General features: G+C 46.4%; 1 protein-coding gene across 1 annotated transcript in view; it reads right to left on the bottom strand.

The window, feature by feature from the left end:
• Positions 1-21,066, bottom strand: part of SLC31A1 (solute carrier family 31 member 1) — a 256,358-nt gene that overhangs the window by 152,582 nt on the left and 82,710 nt on the right. The window contains exon 2 of the mRNA XM_086921203.1: positions 10,256-10,334. Within this exon, the coding sequence (XP_086777329.1) occupies positions 10,256-10,334 (79 nt within the window). The remainder of the gene's footprint in view (positions 1-10,255; positions 10,335-21,066) is intronic.

Genomic DNA, 21,066 nt, shown 5'->3' with positions numbered 1-21,066 from the left:
GGGTGCCTCGGTGGAGCTGTGTGGTGGGTGCATTGGTGGAGCTGTGTCGGTGGAACTGGGTGGTGGGTGCATCGTTGTAGCTGTGTCGGTGGAACTGGGTGGTGGGTGCATCGTTGTAGCTGTGTCGGTGGAGCTGTGTGGTGGCTGCATCGGTGGAGCTGTGTGGTGGGTGCCTCGGCCGAGCTGTGTGGTGGGTGCCTCGGCCGAGCTGTGTGGTGGGTGCCTCGGCCGAGCTGTGTGGTGGGTGCCTCGGCCGAGCTGTGTGGTGGGTGCCTCGGCCGAGCTGTGTGGTGGGTGCCTCGGCCGAGCTGTGTGGTGGGTGCCTCGGCCGAGCTGTGTGGTGGGTGCCTCGGCCGAGCTGTGTGGTGGGTGCCTCGGCCGAGCTGTGTGGTGGGTGCCTCGTGGAGCTGTGTGGTGGGTGCCTCGGTGGAGCTGTGTGGTGGGTGCCTCGGTGGAGCTGTGTGGTGGGTGCCTCGGTGGAGCTGTGTGGTGGGTGCCTCAGTGGAGCTGTGTGGTGGGTGCCTCAGTGGAGCTGTGTGGTGGGTGCATCAGTGGAGCTGTGTGGTGGGTGCATCAGTGGAGCTGTGTGGTGGGTGCATCAGTGGAGCTGTGTGGTGGGTGCATCAGTGGAGCTGTGTGGTGGGTGCATCAGTGGAGCTGTGTGGTGGGTGCATCAGTGGAGCTGTGTGGTGGGTGCATCAGTGGAGCTGTGTGGTGGGTGCATCGGTGGAGCTGTGTAGGTGGGTGCATCGGTGGAGCTGTGTAGGTGGAGCTGTGTGGTGGGTGCATCGGTGGAGCTGTGTGGTGGGTGCATCGGTGGAGCTGTGTAGGTGGAGCTGTGTGGTGGGTGCATCAGTGGAGCTTAGTGGATGCATTGATGGAGCTGTGTGGTGGGTGCATTGGTGGAGCTTAGTTGGACCATCGGTGGAGCTGTGTGGTGGGTGTATCGGTGGAGCTGTGTGGTGGGTGCCTCGGCGGAGCTGTGTGGTGGGTGCCTCGGCGGAGCTGTGTGGTGGGTGCTTCGTGGAGCTGTGTGGTGGGTGCTTCGTGGAGCTGTGTGGTGGGTGCTTCGGTGGAGCTGTGTCGGTGGAGCTGGGTGGTGGGTGCCTTGGTGGAGCTGTGTGGTGGGTGCCTTGGTGGAGCTGTGTGGTGGGTGCCTTGGTGGAGCTGTGTGGTGGGTGCCTTGGTGGAGCTGTGTGGTGGGTGCCTTGGTGGAGCTGTGTGGTGGGTGCATAGGTGGAGCTGTGTGGTGGGTGCATAGGTGGAGCTGTGTGGTGGGTGCATGGGTGGAGCTGTGTAGGTGGAGCTGTGTGGTGGGTGCATCAGTGGAGCTTAGTGGATGCATTGATGGAGCTGTGTGGTGGGTGCATTGGTGGAGCTTAGTTGGACCATCGGTGGAGCTGTGTGGTGGGTGTATCGGTGGAGCTGTGTGGTGGGTGCCTCGGCGGAGCTCTGTGGTGGGTGCCTCGGCGGAGCTGGGTGGTGGGTGCATCTGTGGAGCTATGTGGTGGGTGCTTTGGTGGAGCTGTGTGGTGGGTGCTTCGGTGGAGCTGTGTGGTGGGTGCTTCGGTGGAGCTGTGTCGGTGGAGCTGTGTGGTGGGTGCATTGGTGGAGCTGGGTGGTGGGTGCATCGGTGGAGCTGTGTGGTGGGTGCCTTGGTGGAGCTGTGTGGTGGGTGCATCGGTGGAGCTGTGTGGTGGGTGCATTGGTGGAGCTGTGTCGGTGGAGCTGTGTGGTGGGTGCATCGGTGGAACTGGGTGGAATTGGGTGGTGGGTGCATCGTTGTAGCTGTGTCGGTGGAGCTGTGTGGTGGCTGCCTCGGTGGAGCTGTGTGGTGGGTGCAAAAGTGGAGCTGTGTGGTGGGTGCAAAAGTGGAGCTGTGTGGTGGGTGCATCGGTGGAGCTGTGTGGTGGGTGCATCGGTGGAGCTGTGTGGTGGGTGCATCGGTGGAGCTGTGTGGTGGGTGCATCGGATGAGCTGTGTGGTGGGTGCATCGGATGAGCTGTGTGGTGGGTGCATCGGATGAGCTGTGTGGTGGGTGCATCGGATGAGCTGTGTGGTGGGTGCATCGGATGAGCTGTGTAGGTGGAGCTGTGTGGTGGGTGCATCGGTGGAGCTGTGTCGGTGGATCTGTGTGGTGGGTGCATCAGTGGAGCTGGGTGGTGGGTGCATCGTTGGAACTGTGTCGGTGGAGGTGGGTGCATCGGTGGAGCTGTGTGGTGGGTGCCTCGGCGGAGCTGGGTGGTGGGTGCCTCGGCGGAGCTGGGTGGTGGGTGCCTCGGCGGAGCTGGGTGGTGGGTGCCTCGGCGGAGCTGGGTGGTGGGTGCCTCGGCGGAGCTGGGTGGTGGGTGCTTCGGTGGAGCTGTGTGGTGGGTGCTTCGGTGGAGCTGTGTCGGTGGAGCTGTGTGGTGGGTGCATCAGTGGAGGTGGGTGCATCGTTGGAACTGTGTCGGTGGAGGTGGGTGCATCGGTGGAGCTGTGTAGGTGGAGCTGTGTGGTGGGTGCATCAGTGGAGCTTAGTGGGTGCATTGATGGAGCTTAGTTGGAGCATCAGTGGAGCTGTGTGGTGGGTGTATCGGTGGAGCGGTGTGGTGGGTGCATCGGTGGAGCTGTGTGGTGGGTGCATCAGTGGAGCTTAGTGGGTGCATTGATGGAGCTGCGTGGTGGGTGCATTTGGTGGAGCTTAGTTGGAGCATCGGTGGAGCTGTGTGGTGGGTGTATCGGTGGAGCTGTGTGGTGGGTGCCTCAGCAGAGCTGGGTGGTGGGTGCCTAGGTGGAGCTGGGTGGTGGGTGCATCTGTGGCGTTGGGTGCATCTGTGGAGCTGTGTGGTGCGTTTTAAGGCCTACTACAGTATGGATGGCGTGTGATTCCTACACCTTGTAATAATACTAATTGTTTTATGTAACAACTCCTGTATACTGATTTACACACATATCATTCACTTTCTTTGTATAATGTGTGCGTGATCGAAAGTGTCCCGACACCATACACTGGTAGAAGTAGCGCTAAAAAAAACAAATGAAAAGCATGAGATTACAGAGATGAGGGGCACTGTTGAAGGATAGAAGTGAGTTAATCCGTGGACAAGGAGGTCATAGGCGGTGCCAGCACTAAAGCCAGCCTGCGTGTCAAGCAGTTTTCGCAGTAATACCGAGTGCAAAGGTTATTTTAACTTGATTTTTCAGAGTGAATGATTTTGTTATGGCAATTGATCGAAGCACCATTCCTCAAACGAGCAGTGACATGGACAGCAGCAGCTTGTTCATTTTTTAAGCACATCTCAAATATTCCATACTTGGCCATTCTGTGAAGTCAAATTAAAGGTTTCAAGTGAGGACGGAGCGCTGAATTGGTGTTAAAACTGGCGAGAAGAACATTGTTTGCAGGCAGGTTAGCCATAAGAGAATTACTTATGCCTCAGAATGCATACATAAGGTGATCTGAACTGATGAAAGTTGTAGAGTAAACATTTGAATGGCAGGGCGGTATTACAAAGAGGGAGCACACCATTTCAGAGAAGCACAGGTCACACAGCGGTACGAGAGTGGAAGTACATTTAAAAGGATGAACTTAAAGGAGACCACATAATTTAGAGGCAGGAAAAAAATACAGTGGAACAAGTTTCAAGAACTACAATCGTAGCAGGCAATGATTCGAAGGAGCACGGTTCGAAGAGCATACAGTGAAAAGGGGCAAAATGCTAGGACTGTAAAAGGAAAAAAAACACAATTGAGAGCACAAATTCAGGTGTGGTGCTTATCCAGAAGTAATGCCAAAGCAGCGGACGATAATAGTAATTAAGGGACGATGAGGAAATTCAGAAGTGCATCAGTCACATGACAACAGACTGAGCCCAGCAGTGGAACTGAAATCTGTACAAAACTGGACAGCAAGGGCAAAGTAGTAGTAATTCTGAGGTGCAGAGACTTTGAGTAAAGGATGAGCACAGATCAGGCGTGGAGTACAGCCAGTGCGACGGTAAGGAATGTGAATAGTAATTCATGAACATAGGTGAGTTCTGCAGTACATAATCAGGTGGACAATTCAACAAAGGGCTGTTAAGAAGCAGCAATTCACAAAGTGAATTAGGTTTCAAGTTCCAGGTCAGATGTGCCATCCTCTTTATTCATTGCATTAACTAGTGTGCTACAATTCATTTTCATGTAAACATGCTGGCTGGTACAAAGCCATGTATGGAGTACAAATAGAGGAATCTACACTACAGCACAGAAAACAAAAAATATCTGCTGCTAAACTGAACAGCAATTCTAACGGTTAAACGATGCTCTACCTCTTCACCCAATGCAATTTAAGGCTGTGAATAAATACAATTGTAAAATGTAAAAATCTTAAATATTAATTTAATGTTAATCATCTTTTATCTCCAAGTTAAATAATGTTGCCTGATGCGTATCCGGACTAGGGCTTGGTACGCCCGCCGCCATCGAAGGGTTTTGGTATACAGACTTAGCTGGGCTACGTGCATGCTGAGCACAAGAGACTAGGAATTAAAGCAATACTGAGCAGTAGAACAAAATGCAAGGGCAAGAAGCAGCAGGAGAAACCATAACTGGGGTAGCCAACGTAAGAAAAACGAGAGGGTGAAAGATGGGACGACAGGTTTAGAGGCAGCGACTACAGCAGAGCATCAAAGGGCTGGGCGAGAAGGGAGGGAGGAATGCGAGGAGATAAGGACCCAGAAGGGGGAGGAGGGAAATGCGAGCAAGTTAAACAAGTTATAAAAGGAGACTAAACTGAAAGTACGGCCGGCAGGCCGTGAATAATTAGGGGGTGACAAATGCGCTGGGAGGGCTGCCTTTGATGTGGTAATGCGAGGCAGGCAGGCGGCTGGTGGCATTGTGCACGCGCTTCATGCACTGCAATGAATCTCCAGTGGTGGTTAAACACTGGATAAGCCCCTATAGAGCTTGCCAGCTGTGCGCATGCGCACAGCAGGCGAGCCCTAAAAACTGATTCAGGTCAAGTCCATCACCCAGTACTCTACCAGTTCACAACAATAAACCACCCAACACCGATTAAACAGGCATGAAGAAACTGATCTGATCCGCTATATGCTGCTGGCCAATGGAAAACTTTAATTTAGTCCACCACTCTGTCTCCCAACAAGCTACACACTATGACCACTTCCGGACATCTGACAATGACAAAAAGATATGAAATGATAGTAACAAAGTCCACCCAAGCAGATCTCTCCACCATTTCACCCACAAAACAATGCCTGCTTAACACTATGAACTTTAAAAAAAATATATGTCAGAATGGGCAACTCAGTGCAGTAACCAGCTAAGTGTACTAGGATTATAATCAACACGATAAAGGGACTTGCAGAGCTATACCTTAACCGCATCGCTGCTGCGGTTATTTTTGCGCTGTGAGGCTGTTTTCTAATAACCGCGTTACATGACGAGCTCAGCTCGTCATCCGCACACATCACCCGTGGCTGATGACGAGCTGAGCTCGTTATCAGCATCGAAGGGGTTAGAGAAGAATATTAAGGTTAAGGTCTGTTCATTGGAGAATGAACATGGACTGAGTTTTGCATCGGGGAATGGAAACGGGAACGTTTCACAACTCTGGATACATAGATTAAAATAAGACAAACAAGCTTATTCACAAAAGACAGATAAGTGCTGTAACTGAGCCCTAAGCCTTCTTTCACAATGTCTCTCCACCCTTCCTCTGCAATATTTGTTAACGCCTTCCTGGAAACATTTGCAAAAAACACGAGGAGGCCAAGAACATCAAGGTTTACTAGCAAGCTTCCTCAATACAAGTCTAGCATCCTTGAAGAATTTTGTTTGTTTTTATTTTTTCTGTTCAGATGGGCCTTTGAGTAACTTATTACTACAAAAAAGCAGATGTTCTATTTCAATGACATAAAACTGACTGACTGAGTAGCCATCTGTAACCACGAGTAACTCAAACTGCTGCTTAAATTTAACAGCATTGACATGGAAATCAGGACACCCAGTCCTTACCCTTGAACGATATTGCACCATTCTTTCCCAGAATGGTTTTGGGAGTTCTGGTCCAAAGTGTCAAAAGCTCAATACTGATACATAAAGGTCAAACCTACTCATGACTCCTCGCCCACCATCTGCAAGTGAAGCACTCTCAGATATAGCAGGGCAGGTTTAGTGCCACGGTCAGGTCTGAAACAAGATCCGTGCTAATCATGCAACTCATCCGCCTCAATGTGATACTACAAGTCACAGCCCATCAATATTTTACCTGGAATGAGATGAAGTGGGAAAACGTCGATCCCTGGGGATATTGCATTTAGGATGTGAGCAAATTTAATAAAGAAAACAACCATATGATAGACATAAGAGAACAAAGACAGAAATAAAACAAGCATTTGCAATGCAACAGGTATCGCATTTATATTCAGCTGGATAGGTTTGCTGGTTTGTGCACTGTGTGTGTTAGGGAATGGCAGGTGTGTATGTATCTGTGGAGTAAGTATGTGTATTATAGCGTTCCCATGCCATGTTTACAATGCAAGTGAGGCTAACAGTAGACATATACACAGAGACAAACCTACAGCGAGACACATGCACCGATACACACAGAGACAAACACACACAAACGCACACAGAGACAGACACGCACATAGTAACATACACACTGAGACGCACAGACAGACACGCACACAGAGACACACATAGAAACAAAGATGCACACAGAGAAGAGACGTACTTACAGAGACAAATGCACATATAGAGACGCACACACAGAAAAATACACGCAGATAGAGACACGCACACCGAGACAGATGTGCACCGAGAGACAGAAACACGCACATAAAGATGCACACACAGATACAGAAACGAGCACACAGCAAAAAACACACGCAGAAAGATATGCACACAAGACAGACATGCACACAGACACAGAAACCCACACACAGAGACAGAGGCATATACATAAAGAGAGACACACACACAGAGACAGACATGCACACAGAGACTGAGACACACAGACTGAGACACAGAGATACAGACACACAGATAGTGTGGTAGCTAAATGGGCTAAGGCATCCGCTGCAGGGGCTTGTGCTTAACCTTACGTTTACAGTTGTTTTTAACTGCATCTCCACCCCTTACTGACCTTCCTCCCACAGGTTCGGATATGTTGCCCCTCTGTGTTTAAATACAGTACAAGGCAATAAAAGATAGTTATCTTGTAGGAGTGATATTGATTTTACTTGTGATGTTAATATGAATAGGTTATCTAGCAGAGACCTGTTTCAATGTATGTTTTCAATAATTGGATCTGCCCCACTGAACGCGTTGGCCAGCCTTCATTTTTTGCATACAAGCAAGAGAAACTTCGTATACAAATAAGGAGAAGTTTGCACTGAAAATAGTATTCAACTGAAATACCTAATGTGATTTTCCTGGTGTCCAGGAACAGTACTCACTTTCAGAGTTGAACATGGAGGGGCAATTCTGTTCTGTAGTGCTGATAAATCATAGCCTGCTAGAGTGGGAATAGAAGAAGGGGTCAGTAGAGTTTCCCATATCACACTATCTTGCCTCCACTCTCTATCTGCACAAAATGCAGGTGCAGCCAGGAAGATGTGAGACTGGACTGGGCAGGAGAGCTGCAGGGAGTTTACCACTGCAGGCAGGCAGAAGTCAAACTAGAGTCTCACACACAGTGAAGGCACTCGGTGGTGGTGGTGCAAACCTCGCCCCACACCAGATTCTCACACACATTGAACGCACTATTAATGGTGGTACAAACATCGCCCACACTAGATTCTCACACACAGTGAACGCACTATTGATGGTGGTGCACAATTCGCCCAACTCTAGATTTTTACACACAGTGAACGCACTATCAATGGTGGTACACACATTGCCCCACACTAGGTCCTCACAAAGTGAACGCACTATTGATGGTGGTGCAAACTTCGCCCCACACTAGATTCTCATACACAGGGAGCACACTATTGATGGTGGTGCACACATTGCACAGTGAATGCACTCTATGGTGGTGCAAACTTCGCCCCACACTAGATTCTCAAAACGAAGTTCTCGCGGCGCTTCTCACAGATCGGTGTGAGTTGCCCCCTCACGCTCATCAGTTCGCATGTTCAGACCATTAACTGTCAGTTCACACACTCTATTCTCACAACCGGCTTCTCACGCTTATCTTCCTCCTACTTGTCCCTTCAGATCCCCACAGTTGCTCTTCGCAGAATTTGTTTGTATTCGTCAGGCAGGTGAAGACACAGAATTGGTACCCATTCAATTCACAGACAGTCTGTTGTTGCACACTCAATTCTCACTCTTGATTCTCGCACCTGAGTTTACACACTCGACTGTTTATACCTTGATTTGCTCGCCCGATTCACACTAGCCGAATCCAACTCCCGTTCTAACACTACACCCTTGCACACAAGAACTGTTACACACCTGCCAATCTCACACCATGGTTCAGATGGTCCTTTGTTACACACTCTACTCTCACACTGGAGTTTAGCAACCGAGTTAATGTTTCAGGAGGGCCTGTGCAGTGTGTCCTGTGAAGGGAAGTGTTCGGTTCTGGCAGAAATGATGTCTGAGGAGCGCCTAGAAGTTAAGGATTCTGCTTGGCCGCTTTAATTGCACTGTTAGAGAAGTGCTTGTGAAGTGAAGTGCAAAAAACAAGTTGATGGACAGAATGTAGATCAATGTCTTACATTCACGATGGATTTGGGCCCAGATCTTTTGACTGGGTTGAATGTGTGACATTGATCCACATTCGGTCCATCACCTGTTTTGTTTGTGAAGTGAAGTGCTGCGCGTTTGCAGCGGATTGGTACTTGTGGTGGCCTTCGGGTGGTGCTGGTTTTTAAGAGGAGTCTTTGAAGTCATTGGTTCAGTCATAGCACTAGGATTGCGACCACGAGGTTTGAGAAGGGCCTGAAGTGAATCTTCTGTCATAAGGGGATGTACGGCTAGTCAAAAATTAGAGTTGGGCGAGCCAACAGCTTACCAGGGAGCCGTGCCAATTGCTGATTCTGGCTTTAAGAGCCCAAGTACGAGCAGAGTCCTGAAAATATCTTAAATCATGTTGAACTGAGGTAAGGGGTCTTCAAAACTAAAAAGAAAACAGGCACATGCATACAGCCTGTCTGCGTGGCTCTCGGAGGCAGAAAAGGAAGGGCTGCCGCCTAGGCTCCTGGCTGGAGCGCCCTGTCTGCTGTGCGCCGCCCTGCGCTCTCCTTGCTGCTGACGTGCTCTGTCTCTTACACTGTTTTTTTGCCCGTGGACTGAAGGATAGGACGGGGGGGGTGGGCGCTGGGGAAAGGTCCTGTAAAAAAAAAAATGCGTGCACGCCACTGCAGGCATATGTCTTCAATTATCACGTCCGTGTCGGCACGATAATTGAAGACACATGGGCTTTGGTGCGTGTAACAGACACCAATAGACCATAGGAGGGAGCTATGTGACTGCCTATGGCCTATTGCTTGTTCTGTTAAAATACAGCACGCACGCAAAGCCCAATCAAAATGGACCTAGGAAATAACAAGCACGAGCTGTGTGGAATTTCCAGGTCCATTTTTTAAACCCCTAAAAAAAGGCTTTTCGCTTTGCCTGCGAGGCCAAAAAAGACAAGGTCATACGATGGGGGACAGCAGTAATGAGTAAGGGTGGAACAATTGTCTGTGGGGTTATGAGTAGTAGACGGACTAGGCTAACAGCCTTTGTATCCTCTCTAAACTGAAAACACTGACTTAATGGTCACTCCAGTTCTAAGCCCTTGAACTCCTTCATCACACTGTCCAGTTTTGGCATATCTTGATTCAAGAAATATATTGATGAAGCCTAGAATGTTGAGATACAGCCTTTGATGACACTCGCACATGAGCAAATGTCTGTAGTAAGCTGGATGCAGTTGTGCATGCTTCAACAATGGGGCTCAGGGTACAGGTCAAGCAAAGCTTTGAAAGACATACCCAGCAAACCAACTTTACTCACAAGGATCACTGCACTGTCAGGTCACTTACTAATACTATCTGCGCTTGCCATACAGCATAGAGGAAATAGAGGGACCGTTGGGACAGCTAGAGGCATGTCATCATAAGAAGGAATTGCCAACAAATAAGCATGTGGCGTCACAAAGGAGAATATTATGAATCTGGATAATGTTTAGACCACACTTGGTAAAAAATATGGTACACGTACTGGTGCAAAAAAAATGAGCTTACCAGATGCAAAATCGTCTTGCTCAAGAAATTACCTGGAGTTGGAGACTATGGCCTCTTTCCAAGAGAACAGGGTTGGGTGGCAATCCTATGCAGCTGGTGCGGCCTTTGCTCCTGCAGAAGACAGAGTTACATATTCAGTATTGTTGAAAGAAAGCACACAGTTCATCCAGTTCACTTTATTCCAATAAGAATGACAGTCCTGGGATTATCAGGAGTTGATAAACTGGAAGTGTAGCGAAAATATTCAAGAACAAACATTTTCTGTAGAACATTATTCAGGTTTGACCCAAAGGAACTTTAACAAAAGACATCCCTTAACCAAACGGGCAACACAATTCTTTCCTATTATGGTTCCACGTACACTTGCAATACAATAGAAGATCATTCTGCCTTGAAGTACAGGGGGGTGATGATGATGAAGTGGCAGTTAACAAACTTCAGAAAAATGTCCAAATTTTTCCCCTGCAGGACTTCCCATTAAACAATAGGATGATAAACTATAGAAAGAACCCCAAACAGCAGCTTTGCTTATGTCCTATATGCCTCACACTATGAAGGGCCTTGTAGCAGCTTTCATACAGAGTGACTGTGCCCTCGGCTTACAGGAGATCTAGTGTGTAATACATCTGAATGAAGCAACCTATCAGGCAATGCCATTCCTTGTAACAGGGTTAACTTTGTGTTTCTGACAAAAAGATGGTTAATGCTTCCTAAACTTTCAGGACTGATTGATGAAGTACATCGATACCAATGAACGAATAATGCATGTAATAATCTCACAGGGACTGAAAGATGCCAAAGAAAGAGCTCATTTTATTGTTTGCATTACATGGAAAACAGTTGGACAGAAACCTACAGTGTATACCTAGAACAATCCTGTCCTTGTGTATTTGAATAAAAGGTTATTTGATTGTGAAGTCACTTGGTTACCAAATAAAATAACATTAAGGCGATCATTACAAGATTTGGAAATGCTGGACATATGGAGCAAATCAGTGTACGTTGCGAGCATACCACTTTGTGGCTTCATTGTCTTATTGAGAGGAAGAAGAATGACTGTTTCCAACTGCAAAGCCTCAGACGATTCTGTCGCAAGAAATCCTTTGTGAGCAGTCAATCATCCAAACGGCTCCCAGCCCATCCGCTTTGAAAGGCCCGTCCTGCTTAGCGAAGGCCTCTACTACAGCTCTTCTTGCCTGGGCATGCGAGTCCCAGACACGAACAAGCAGATATGCAGAACATGCAGGGAGAAGACTCCTTGAAAAGACCAAAAACACAGCAGGGTCAGTTTCTGGCCTTTGGGTGTGTTAACCATCAGGTTGAGGCTTCCAACATTTCTCTTCTAGTGTCCCACGTAGAATTTATCACACTGGATCCATGATATGGGCATGTGCAGTAGTAGAGATTTTCTGACGGTACACAATGACAAACAACGCATGGAACATAGTACAACTGGAGATCAAACACTGAGATCTAGGGCTGCACCAATGCCCAGGGGGAAAAAGACACTGAACGACTGCACCAGGTAGACAGCGGGCAAAAAGACATGTAGCTAAATAGATTAAATGCAGGAGTGGAGTCCTGCGTTTACCCTACTATGCAGTTAAGTTAGGAAGTGGCCACTGGCTGAAGAAATCTGGATGTCAATGATCCACATTGGCAATAGAGTGGAAGAGGTTTTACAATGCTGGAGGGAATGTGTAGAAAGGTTGGCAGTGACACTAATATGAAGGATTCTTTTTGAGGTATACCTGTGTCCTCCACCCGAAGTATAAGGGATCACAGGTGTCAAAGTGTAGACTCACATTTCCAAAGCTGCATAATATATGTAAAGATGTTCTGCGCTGTGTTTCTATACTGCACTGTGTTTCTGTACTGCCTGTATGCTAGTTTGCAATGAAAAACTAACAATGAAATGTTTACAAAAATCTTCAAGTTGAGGTTTACAAAAACCTGGTCCATAACAAGAAACAATGCATTTGAGCCACCCCTTCATAAAGCTATGCTGATACCTAAACTTTTATTAGCCAAGGGCTCATCAACAAACTATGCACCACACATATGGCACATACATACTTCCACTGTCTGTATGTGGAGCACTCGGAACTAAGTAAATACACATTTGTAGCTACAGCCACTGTCCCACAGGAATTATGCTGTGGCGATTCAGCATTTTCTTTAAAATACTTTGCTGAATTCAAATGGAAGGTGATGTTGGAGATTTGGGAGCAGCATTACTGTTTAGATGTTTCAACCACTTTAAACTCCTCCAAGCAACCCCTCTTACTCCAAAGGCTTTCGAAGTATGGTACTGTTGCAATGGAATCAACTCCATCTGTCTAACCTGCAGCAGGCAGTGGAATAACCACTCGTTAATGCTCGGAGTCCCTATTCTACATAGCATAAAGATTCATTTTGTGTGTTAGTGAACTGTGAAACTCTCATCAATGTTAAAAATTACATTTAAAAGTGGTGAAATATTTTGCAAACTTTGAACATAGAGTGACACTGTTGAATTAAGTCTTAGGTAGTTCTTAGAAAACCAAAGTCATACATCTGAATCATGCGCATGCACATCGTCTAGTGGAACAGGAAGAACTGTTTCCTCACAATGACAACACTTCCAAGTCAACTGGGGTCTAAAGGTCGACTTAAATCAAACTCGGATTCCGAATGTCAGTGAATCTGATCAATTCATGGATTATATCGCACACTGATTTTGTTAATGTAATCTCTTAGGTTTGCCTGAAGAATTATTGGGCAAACTATAGCAAGTCCAGAAGGCTGTCCAAGCTTTCTGTGCAGGTTGAAAATAGAATGCCTCAGCCTTTAAATCAAAACATTAGTTCCCAGTTTACCTACAGGTATGATGCAGGATGAGTTGTATGGTTCATTGTTCCTTTTACTATACGGACTCCTTTACTCTATATAGCTTTACCAACAATCAAATTGGGTGCATATTTCCCTAAAATGATCTGTTCCCAAGTACAATCTTACAAGAGTGAGTGGGAGTTGTTTTTGGGCCCAATCTGCCAACTTTGATCTAAATGCTTAAGACAATTTGATCAGAACCAAACCTTATGAAATTTGGGAAAACCAGTAAAACTTAGTGGTACACTTAATAACCTGCCAGCCACCAGGAAAAGCCAGTACGGCTTTACCACGGCCCTCACCTCCCCCTCTATGGTGCCTTGACAACTCTGTGAGGTAGTGCGCTTAATAAATTATCTTTTACGTGCAGACTTGTAGCTCCTGCAACCAACAATCACCCCTTGTAGCTCTTGCAGCCGTAGCAACAGAGAACCTGCAGCTTCCTCATCACTTCTGTCTCAGCTCATGGCGCTCTTCGGCACTTTTGCTCTCGGCATAGTCCCTCTGTCTTTGCTTGCTGCTCCTTTTCAGCACACTCTCCCTCTATGAACCAGTTTTCAGTACTCCTGCGTTTCACCTGGGACCTCATCTTATTGCTCACGTGCCTGCTCACCCTAGCAGTCCTGGAGCTTGCGTCTTCATACCTGCACGCGTCCCACAGTATAACAGCATAGTTTATCAACTAAAGTCTTGCCTTTTCACCCATATCCTCCAGAATGATGGCAGTTCAGCACATCAACACGTTCCAGGGGAGAGTAACAGATCCCAGCTTCTTCATTTGAACAGGACCGTTTCCTAACCACTTCCTCCAGAGAGTCGGAGGGCCTTCCATACTCAAGATGGCATTACACTGTCTGGGCCTGTGAGGGTGCATGGAGCTAGCGGGAGCAGCAGGAGATCGAGGCCATTTTGGCCCAAGTCAGCCTGCCCTTAAAGTAACTGCCATTTAAGGCGAATAACTTGCTTATTGTTGTGTCACAACTGTGCTAGTAGCCTTGCTTTAGCCTTTTCTGTCTTGGATCTTCTTGCTTTCCTGGCATTACTACATCAATTCCTCGGATTCACTGCTCAAAATTGCTGAATCAATCTGCCTTCTGATTTCCTTAACACTCAGACTTCCAAAAAACTGGCAGATAATTAAGTCTCTATTCTCCACGCCTGACTAGCCAGCCACCTTTTGATTTGCTGTAAAAGTTTAATTGTTTTTACTTTATTTATTCGATATTTCAAACTATAACTGAGGGGCTTACACAGAGTTTTCCAAGATAATACTATTAAACTTATTTCCATTGTACATCGGAGCCCTATACACATTTCACAATTATTTATACATTTATGGCACAGCACTATACGTAGCATCAAACATAGCTAGGGTGTTGCCCAAGTACCAATTTGTACATGTTACTTCTGCTATTCTGCTCACTTCCAGTTACCGCTGGATTTAACAATACCCTGCAAAACTCTCCCAGATTACAATGTCCTCCTCGAGCTTCTCATCCTTACGACAGGCCTTCATATGCAGAGCTTCTTCAAGGGACCACTCTCCCACATCCCTTATCCAGCTTTCGAATGTTGGGGCCCGTTCACCCATCCAGCATAGAGCCACCCTCCGTTTGGCCAACTCCAATGCTAACTGTGTTAGCTTACTGGCCACTTTCAGTTTCGTGACCAGCCCCAGGAGACACTGCTCTGGTTTAGCCTACAACAAGATTCCCACCCCTTCATTAACCTCCTAATTCCGCTCCTCTTCTCCCTAATTCCACTTAGCCTCTCCCTATTCCCAATCGAAGCTCCGATTCCTATCTCAAATATGACCCTTTCTCCCGATGCAACTGTGCCAATGGTCCTACCCAACCCTCTACTAACCCTAACACAGCGGAACCTCAGATGAACCTGTCCTACTTGCGCGGGCTACTCCTGCGAATAAGTGCTTGAACAATCATGACCTTGAGAAGAAGATTGACGACCCAAAAGCATGATATCTCAGTAGTTAAAAAGTTGGGTCAAAGCATTCTGCAGTTCTCCTTGAAGATGGCGAAGCGTTGGGACTCACCCCCACGCAGAATGATATCTACAATTCATAGAAAATGTACTCAACCAAATACCTCACAGCCTTCTGCTCCTATCTTAGTCCCAGCTAGAGCTTGAGGCCTCTACCCAACCACCACCCTCCGCCTCACAGGCCCTTACCTCAGCTATCGGATGAAGACATCATCACCCCGCTTGGGCCCTACACTGACTCAAAGTCTATCTCCCAACCCAACTCTACTCTCAACAACCCCTCAATCATTGCAGACCCTGACAAAGAACCGAGTCTTAAATTCAGAAAGGTGAACACGGAGAACTAACTTCACATAAACACCGCTACTCAAGAAGGGGTCACTTCCATCCTGCGGTAAACAACCTTTACACCAAAACTATTTCCCCGCAGGGAATCACAACGACCGCGTTGTGATTCTGTATACCATTATTCCGCAAGTCAGAACACTGACTTGCGTGGTGGGGGGTGGGGGTGGGGGTGGGGGGGGGGTGGGCGGGAGTAGGGCACAGACTGGAGTTGGAATAGTAAATTATACTATTCCAACATCCAGCGCCCCCCCCTCAGCAAAGTCGTTGTTCCGACTTGCGGAGTAATGGTATGCGGAATCACAACGCGGTCGTTGTAACAACTGCATTGGGATTCCCTGCGGGGAAAAAGGCTGCAGGATTTCAACATAGATTCCCAACCTGCACATCACCTTGATGTAACTGAATTGTAGATCAGCTGTGAAACATGCAACAGACATTTCTGATCTCATCATTGGGCATAACTTGGACCTTCTGATCATCACAGAAACCTGGCTCAATGATACTGCCCCCCAATTCTTGACATCTTAATCCCTCTGGACTACTCCCGTCTCAGAAGTGATTGACTGAATAAAACAGGAGGGGGTATTGCCTGCATTCATCGCGCCTACCTCACAGTAAATCAATCCATATGCACCGTCTTATCCTCCTGTGAACAGCTAGTCTCTAAAATCTGGAACAAAGGCAAGAAGATTTATGTGCTGCACTCTATCTAGCACCCTCCTGGTGACAATCTAGTCTTCATAGAGCAAATCATGGAGGTCATTAGTTCAAGCTCAGATCAACTCTGCCACATATTCCACGGAGACCTTAACATTCATTGGAATGACAAAAATGATCCAATGGTCTGTTCCTTTAAGACTTTCCTCTCTGACCTCAATTTCTCACAGCTCTGTAAAGGCCCTACTCACAATAAAGAATGCGGGATTTAACCCAGATCTCTTGACTGGGGGTGAATGTTTTGATCTGTTCTGCATTCCGTCCATCAATTGATTGTCTTTTGCTTTCTCGCTCTAAGGGCACCAGGTATGCCCAGACGTGGGTCCTGGGCTCACTGTGCCACTGGAATCAAGCTATCCTGGCTGAAGAGGGGTGAAACCCCGAAACCGGTCCTAGGATGCTAGTTTCCGGACCCGGCTTGGCAGTTCGGGCTGGACTGTTCCCATGAGGCACAGGGTCAACGCTGATTTGCATATGGCCAGGTCTAAACTGGGGTGGCATGGTAGGCAGAAGAATGATGGATTTAACCCAGATCTCTTGACTCGGGGTGAATGTTTTGATCTGTTCTGCATTCCGTCCATCAATTGATTGTCTTTTGCTTTCTCGCTCTAAGTGCGGCAGGTATGCCCAGACGTGGGTCCTGGGCTCACTGTGCCACTGGAATCAAGCTATCCTGGCTGAAGAAGGGTGAAACCTCGAAACCGGTCCTAGGATGCTCGTTTCCGGTCCAGGGAGGACCTGGCTTGGCAGTTCGGGCTAGACTGTTCCCATGAGGTGGTACAGATATAGTTTAACAAAAAAATCATACTCATGCAAACTAGATGCACTCGCTTTCAAGGGCTGTGAAGCAGGCCTTTTTAAACTCATGCTGACCCCTCAGTTTACTTTATCGGGCATGCTTGTTTATTGCCCGCCTGGCTCGCATACTTCTTGGGCGACTTCATTTCCAGAATGAACTTCTCCTCATCTTTGTAAGGCGGCTAACTTCACCATTCTGGGCAACCTCAACATACATTTGGATAACTCTCATACCCTACCAGCTGTACGCTGATTTCTGATCTCGCAGCAATGAACTTGCCGCTGTGTAACACGGGCCCTACTCACAAGTCAGGTCACTTATTGGACCCTATTTTTTCCAACTTGTCGGATATCCAATGCTTACCATCTCTTCCTTTAGGTTGGTCAGATCATTATGCAATCAAATTTCATTGCACTGATCCAATGAATCTGCCCATAACGATCTCTGGCCTACAACAGAAATGTAGAAACTGGAGTAAATTTGATATGAATGCCTTTAATAAGCTTCTTTCTAGCTGTTCTCCTGCTATTCCCCACGTCTCGACCTCTTCTTTAGACTTCATTCAAAGCTGGATTCTTAAGGCAATCGACAATTGCCTTCCGATTTCTAATTAAAAAAAATCATTTAACCACTGTTCCCCTGCCCCTTGGTTCACGGAACAATTAAAAGAAAAGAGTAAATGTAAAGACTTAGATAGACACTGGAGGAGAAACTATACCACAGAGTCCAAAATAAAATACAAAAATGCCTTAAAAAAAATATCAGTCGCTTTGCAAAGAAACACGTGCAAGCTACGTTGCACTTACTATTTCCAATGCTTAGAACTGTTGACAAACATGGTTTTTAATGGTGGAAAAACGTTCAGGTTCTGACACTCAACCAATGTCCCCGCTTTAGATGATTCGCAATGTAATGATCTTGCCAATTTCTTTGTGAACAAAGCCAAAAACATTCACTCCACGTTGAGTGGCTCTTCGACAGCTATGAATATGCAACAAAGTCTGAATCCCGAGTCTACCGACATTATAGCACCCACTAATAAACTGCAATTCTGGCCATTACTAGATATTAACTAATTCACTAAAAATTTGGGCAGCATAAATTCAGGTTCACCTCGGGACCCTTTACCCTATAGGGTGTTGCAACAACTTTTCTTGAACTAATTATGAATCTTCTTAACGCCTCTATACAGGAAGCAACTGTCCCTCCAGAGTGGAAGCATGCAATGGTTCTTCTGCTCTTGAAGAAAGCAAACGCTGACCCTGCCCAATTTTCCAATTTCAGACCCATTTCTCTTCTTCAGATTTACTCTAAAATTTTGGAAAAACATATAAATTACCAACTTACACAGTTCATTGAATCTTCCAAATTTTTACATGATTCTCAGTCCGGTTTCTGAGCTGGTTTCTCAACAGAGACGGAGATGCTGAGACCCCGCTTGGATATGGGGGACACAGTAGCCCTCATATTACTAGTTCTGAGCGCTGCTATTGACTGGGTATCTCACACAGTGTTAATACAATCCCTTCAATCTCTCGGGATCTCTGGTCTAGCTCTGAAATGGCGGATATCTTTTTTGACCAACCACACTTTTCAAACATTTTCTGCTGATGCCACATCAAAACTTTACTCATCTGATTGTGGAGTCCCTCAGGGCTCTATTCTTAGTCCACTACTTTTTAATGTTTATGTTAAACCATTGGCGACTATTGTAGAAGAGGCTGGGCTATCTCTCTTCTCTTACGCAGATGATACCCAGATCATCTTCTCTCTTTCTTCCGAGAGGATGGCCGGTCCGTCAGCTCTTCAAAACGGCTTAAGGAAAGTTGCAGCATGGATGCAAAAAAACATGCTTAAACGTAATGGCGACAAGACCGAGGTCCTTATTTTTGGGAATAACAAAGAACTATGGGATCCCCGTCACTGGCCCACTGAATTGGGTATTGCACCTCAGCCCACTCAACAAGTCTGCAATTTGGGCTTCATTGTAGATGATCGGCTGTCCATGAAACAGCAAGTAGTAAAAGTGACAGCTACCTGCTTCACTATATTGAAATGGCTGAGAAAAGGTGTCTGGATGCTTCCTTGCTCCAGCCAGAAAACGGTGGTCCAGGCGCTTGTGACCTCGAGAATGGACTATGGCAACGTTCTCTATCTAGGGGCCAACAAAGGTATAGTGCGGAAGCTACAGGTAGTGCAAAACGTGGCAGCGTGAGGATTATGCCGAAATCCCAAATTCACCTCCACCACCAGCTACTTACGTGATCTCCATTGGTTGAAAGTGGAAAGTCGTGTTAAGTTTAAAACGTTGAGCCTTTTATTTAAGATCAAAGCCAGCACTGCTCCCTTGTACCTGCAGGCCCAGGCCCAACCTTATTATCCTTCACGGCAACTGCATTCTGCCACTCGGGGAACATTTTTGGTTCCCAGGATTAGACTCTCACGGATGGGAGGCAGCTTCTTTGCCTTTCTCGGTCCCACCTTGTGGAATACTTTGCCTGTATCTCTTCGCCTAGTAACAAATTTCTAAAGTTTTTGCAAGAATTTAAAAACATGGTGTGGGGATTTGTTCTTGTTAGAATGTTGTAGGTTGCTAAGTGATGTGGAATGTTATTTATTGAAGTGGTCAGTAAAGAAACTACATGAGTGGAAGCAGCTGAAGGTCCTGTTATTTCTTATGTTACAATAAAGATCTTCAACCAATATTTCTGCGTTGGAACAATCTTTACATTGGCGACAAGGATGGGATTCGAACCCACGCGCCAAAGAGTCATGCACCAGATCTTTGGTGATCTGGATCACGTCTTATGCTTTCAAGATGATGTGCTAATTGTGGGAAAGAATGGAAATCATCACAATGAGGTCTTAATTGATGTCTTGAACCGGATGGAGAAGAATGGTTTAACTATTAAGAAAGAAAAGTGCCAGTTGAAGAAAAAATGTGTAAACTATTTAGGGCATGAAAGATCAAAGACGGGAATAAGGCCTAAAAAAAGTATTATCATAGCCATCAATGATGCTCCTTTTCCTCTTAACAAAGAGCAATTGAAGTCTTTCTTAGGGCTTGCAGAGTACTGTTCAGAGTTTATAAAGAATTTCACAGAAGTTGTGGAACCCCTTAGATTATTGATGAAAAATGGTGTTACTTTTCAATGGGATGAATCTTGTAACAATGCATTTTTATCTGTAAAAAAAGGAATTTTACGTGCACCCACACTTGGTCATTTTATTGTCAAAGAGAAAACATATATTACCACCGATGCAAGTGCTGTGGGTATTGGGGCTGTTCTTTCTCAGTTTCAAGATGGGGTGGAGAGAATAATTGGTTTTGGCTCCAGGAGGCTTTAAGGAGGAGAAGTTTCATATTCCACGATTGAGAGAGAGGCTCTAGCGTGCTGCTGGGGCATTAATCATTTTCGATATTTTGTCTGGGGATTACATTTCAAAGTACGTACTGATCACAAACAGTTAGTACACTTGTTTAAGGGTGGAAGAGGTTTGGAAGGGAATGTCACCCCCAGAATTTCTAGGTGGATACTATCTGTTCTTGAGTACAATTTTCAAGTGGAGTATGTGAAGGTGTTGAAGAACGTTGTGGCGGATTGTTTATCTAGGATGCCAGTAGATGCCACTAAAGATGATTTGGAGGAAGTGGCGGGTGTGATTAGGTGTAATGAGGAACAAGCTTTTTTTTAAATTTATTTTTATTGCAAAGTTATATAGCATTATCATCACGGTACAAATATACGCCTACAACCCTGAGGCCGGCTTGCATTATGGGGTAAATATAATCAGAGCAAAGACCTTGTAGCCTTGTCCAGTTGTAGAGACAGTATCAATTATCAAGATAATCAAACAAGTGGAACAAATGAAATTTACAATGAAAATACAATTTGCTTTTTGTGTTTTTTGTTTTCATTTTAAACTTAAACTAAAAAACCTGCACACATGAGTTAGTATGACAATAAGTTACTCTTAGCATGTTACCTAGCATCGAAGTTGCCCTGTGAGGGACCAGGTGTGCAATTCTCCCTAGATCACATCCCGCCCGCGCACCCCCCCTCCATCAAATCCCACTGCTATGTGACCAGCTCCGTCCCCTGCATG

This window comes from Lissotriton vulgaris, chromosome 5 (genome assembly GCF_964263255.1).
Source record: "Lissotriton vulgaris chromosome 5, aLisVul1.2, whole genome shotgun sequence".
Classification (NCBI taxonomy): Eukaryota; Metazoa; Chordata; class Amphibia; order Caudata; family Salamandridae; genus Lissotriton; species Lissotriton vulgaris.
The sequence above is the reverse complement of the archived record's forward strand: the minus strand, read 5'-3'. Positions and strand labels throughout refer to the sequence as shown.